At 57.7% G+C, this 3,146-nt stretch overlaps 1 protein-coding gene across 1 annotated transcript in view; it reads right to left on the bottom strand.

The window, feature by feature from the left end:
* Positions 1 to 944: 944 nt before the first annotated feature.
* VDBG_01398 (mitochondrial chaperone BCS1) overlaps positions 945 to 3,146 on the bottom strand; it is a gene marked incomplete at both ends in the record, with an annotated part of 2,818 nt that continues 616 nt past the window's right edge. The window contains 3 exons of the mRNA XM_003009669.1: positions 945 to 1,576; positions 1,716 to 2,132; positions 2,407 to 2,897. Of these exons, the coding sequence (XP_003009715.1) occupies positions 945 to 1,576; positions 1,716 to 2,132; positions 2,407 to 2,897 (1,540 nt within the window). The remainder of the gene's footprint in view (positions 1,577 to 1,715; positions 2,133 to 2,406; positions 2,898 to 3,146) is intronic.

The raw sequence follows: 3,146 nt of genomic DNA, 5'->3' as shown, positions 1-3,146 counted from the left end.
TTAGAGGCATCGGGAGTTGTCGCTGGTAACCTCAGTAGCCTGCCGCTTCTCGGAATACAACATCATGGCTGCCATTATGGGGTGAGCATGAAGCTGAAGCGTTCGATAGAGGACCCGGGGTCGGCGAGGCAGTCAAGGGAAGCCCCGTATGCGATCAGATGAACCAAAGAGAGCCACCAAATGTCAGGTGCGTCATCATTCGCTTCGGCCTGGAATACCAATTTCCTGGTACAACGTATGGGATTCGGCAAAAGCAGTCTACCGGTCCATTGCCGGCATCACAAAAGGAAGCACCCAAAGAGGCTTTGGACGGGGTCGAGGCTCTGGGCCACTGTGGGGTACAGCACCCGAGACAAGGTGCTTCTTTTGTCTATCCTCGCCACCGGTTTGGTCTTCCGGTCCAGCCACAGCAGGCGCGTTGCCGTCTGGGGGTGAGCCGTTCCCGGTGGGGCAGTTGAGGGTCTGTCATGATGCATGTCTCGATGAGTGCGCTGAGCTGAAGCAGCTTGCGTAGCGACACAAGACAACATCAGTACTCCTTTTCAGAGACTTGCACAATGCACAAACAAGCAACGCCGCCTGGTGTGGTCTGGAGGCAATTTGCCCCTATTGAAAAGGTTTACGAGTGCAGCATAGCTTCTGGCCCCTGCATGAGGTTGGGTGCTGACTGGTTCATCACGAGACGGTCAACCACCGCCGAATGTTGCGACCCGCATCGTCCTAGTTGCCACTCCATAGTTTCTGTTGCGACCTGTCTATGATTAGCAAACTGTTGAGCAATAGCAGGGGGCCCGGCCGGGACCTGTATGTACGCGGAGAAGCAAAAGCCTCGTAAGACTCATGCTTGTTGAAATTATTACTAACGCGCCTTGAAGGTGTTCAGAACAAGGACGTGCCTTGAAAGACTCTGAGTCTGGATGGCAGCCGTCAGGCTCGCGACTAAATTACACCATCATACCGCCAACGACGTCGTCAAAGACTTCGTAGTTGCCCTCGTTCCTGGTGTCGAGAACAGCAAACACGACATCCCTCCACCAGCCTCCGGCGAACTCGTTCTCGCCAAGAACCTCTCTCCAGCACCTCGCAACCTCGCCTGGCGGGTTGTGGAAGGCACCGCATCCCAGCGCCCCGAGAACGAGCAGTCCGTGACTCTTGGCAGCGGCCATGCGAAGACAGAGCCGCATCTTGCCCTTGGTCACGTCCCGGTCTCTGGGGTCGGCAAACTCGATGTGCTCCTCGGCCCCCGTGGTTGTATGCAGCCGGACTTTCTTGGTCGTGGGGTTTCGCAGTGCCGCTATGCTCAAGACGCTCACGACAGGCAACGCGCCAAGACCGTCATCCGGGATGAGTAGATCATGCCCAGAGGCCATGTCCTCGCGGATAATGACCACATCTGGGGAGTAGATGCCCATGAGGGCGTGATCGAAAGGGTAGTATCGCTTGTGCAGAGACAGAAAAAGCGAAGATCGGTAACAGAGGGCCTCTTCTTGCGCTCGCGCACCTTTGAGCCAGCCGCCGCCCGCTCGATAATCTGAGGCGAGGTTCAAGACGGCGACGCGACCGCCATCAGGATGTGCTTCGGCAAGTGCCAGCGCAGCATTAAATGTGTCGGCATTGACGACTCTGATCGTCGCCCGGGGATGTCGCGGGCAGTCGGCAACTTGAGTGAAGCAGGGTCGCGAAGGTGGAGGGCTTTCTGAATTCGAAGCATTGACATGGGGGCAGGTGAGGCAGTATGTCGGGGAGGACGGTTCGAGTCTCCTTGGCGACTTCGGCGAGATCTCTATTGCGGCGCGTGCTGTCCGGATTGTGGGCTCTGCGGTCTCGTCCACGGCCACCTCGTCCGAGTCCTCGAGCACGATCCTGGCCGCGAGCAAATCCGCCGCGTGCACCGCGCCAGGTGGATGCGGAGTGTGGTGAGTTCATGTTGTTCTGCTCGTCATCGGGCTGTGGTCTTGGCCGCTGTGATGCAGCTGAGAAAAAGTCGCTGATATTCGTCTGTCGCGACATGATGCAAGAGGCCGAGAAGGAAGTACCTAAGGCGCACTTGCCGACTGATGACACTACTTGATGGTGAAGAAGGTGCGATCCGGGGGCAAGACGAAGCTCGTGAGAGAAGGCGCACCTGACAGCTGAATGGATGTACGTAGCGGCTTGCTGTTGTTGGATTGGATGATTGAGTCAGACCGGGGTGTAGCGCCAGACCCCACTTCACATGAGTTTGAACAGGCAGCCACCACCATCACATATGATGGCCCGTGAGCATGGTGAGGACCAGAACCGTGAAAAGGGTATCATGAGTCTATGTTGGTGATGATACATATGCTTACAGTTTGCCGTGCGACACACTTGGACGACAAAGCATTCACGCCCTCGTCTTGATGGCCCCGTCAGGCACGGCATCACCAGGCTCAAACTTCCGGGGGATCAACCCCTCCGCCATCTCAATGGCCCCCTCCATGTCGTTCTTGTTGAATAGGAAGAGGCCCTGGATGGCTGCCGTGCTCGTGTGCCGGTGTCTCGTTTCGTCATCCTGCCCATTGCCAAACAATCCAAGCTCATCGAGCCTGGCAAGGAACCTCTCGCGAGCCGACCCATCAACGTCGATGTCGCCGTAGAATCGATCCCACATCTGGCTGGCCTGGTGCCTTGACGCCTCGCCGATTCGCATCATCATGTCTACACGCCCTGGTCGAATCAACGCAGGGTCCAAGCGATCGATGTGGTTCGTCGTCAGGAACGCGATTCGCTCCTCTCCCGCTGCCAGGCCATCCAGTGCGTTGAGCAGTCCCGAGAAGGTGACGGTCGCACCGTTGTAGCCGTCCGTGTCGCGTTGTCGCCGGTTGACAAACGCCGCATCCGCATCCTCCAGCAGCAGTATGCTCGCCTTTCGGAAGCTTCGTCAGGAGAAAAGCCAGCTTGTCGTCCGTCATGCCCATCTCGCTGAGGTTGACCATGGCCACGCTAAAGTCCAGCTCGCCCGCCAGCGCTTGGATGAACGAGCTTTTGCCACTGCCAGGCGGACCAAACAGGAGATAGCCTCTCCGGTAGGGGATGCCCCGGTCGACGTACCACTGCTGTCGCGTCATAAGTCCTTGACGTCGTCGACGATGCCTTCCTTGACGCCTCGTCTAGCACGACGACGC

The sequence above is a fragment of the Verticillium alfalfae genome, genomic scaffold, assembly GCF_000150825.1.
Source record: "Verticillium alfalfae VaMs.102 supercont1.1 genomic scaffold, whole genome shotgun sequence".
Classification (NCBI taxonomy): Eukaryota; Fungi; Ascomycota; class Sordariomycetes; order Glomerellales; family Plectosphaerellaceae; genus Verticillium; species Verticillium alfalfae.
Note: the sequence above shows the minus strand (reverse complement) of the source record. Positions and strands in the feature narration are given on the sequence as shown.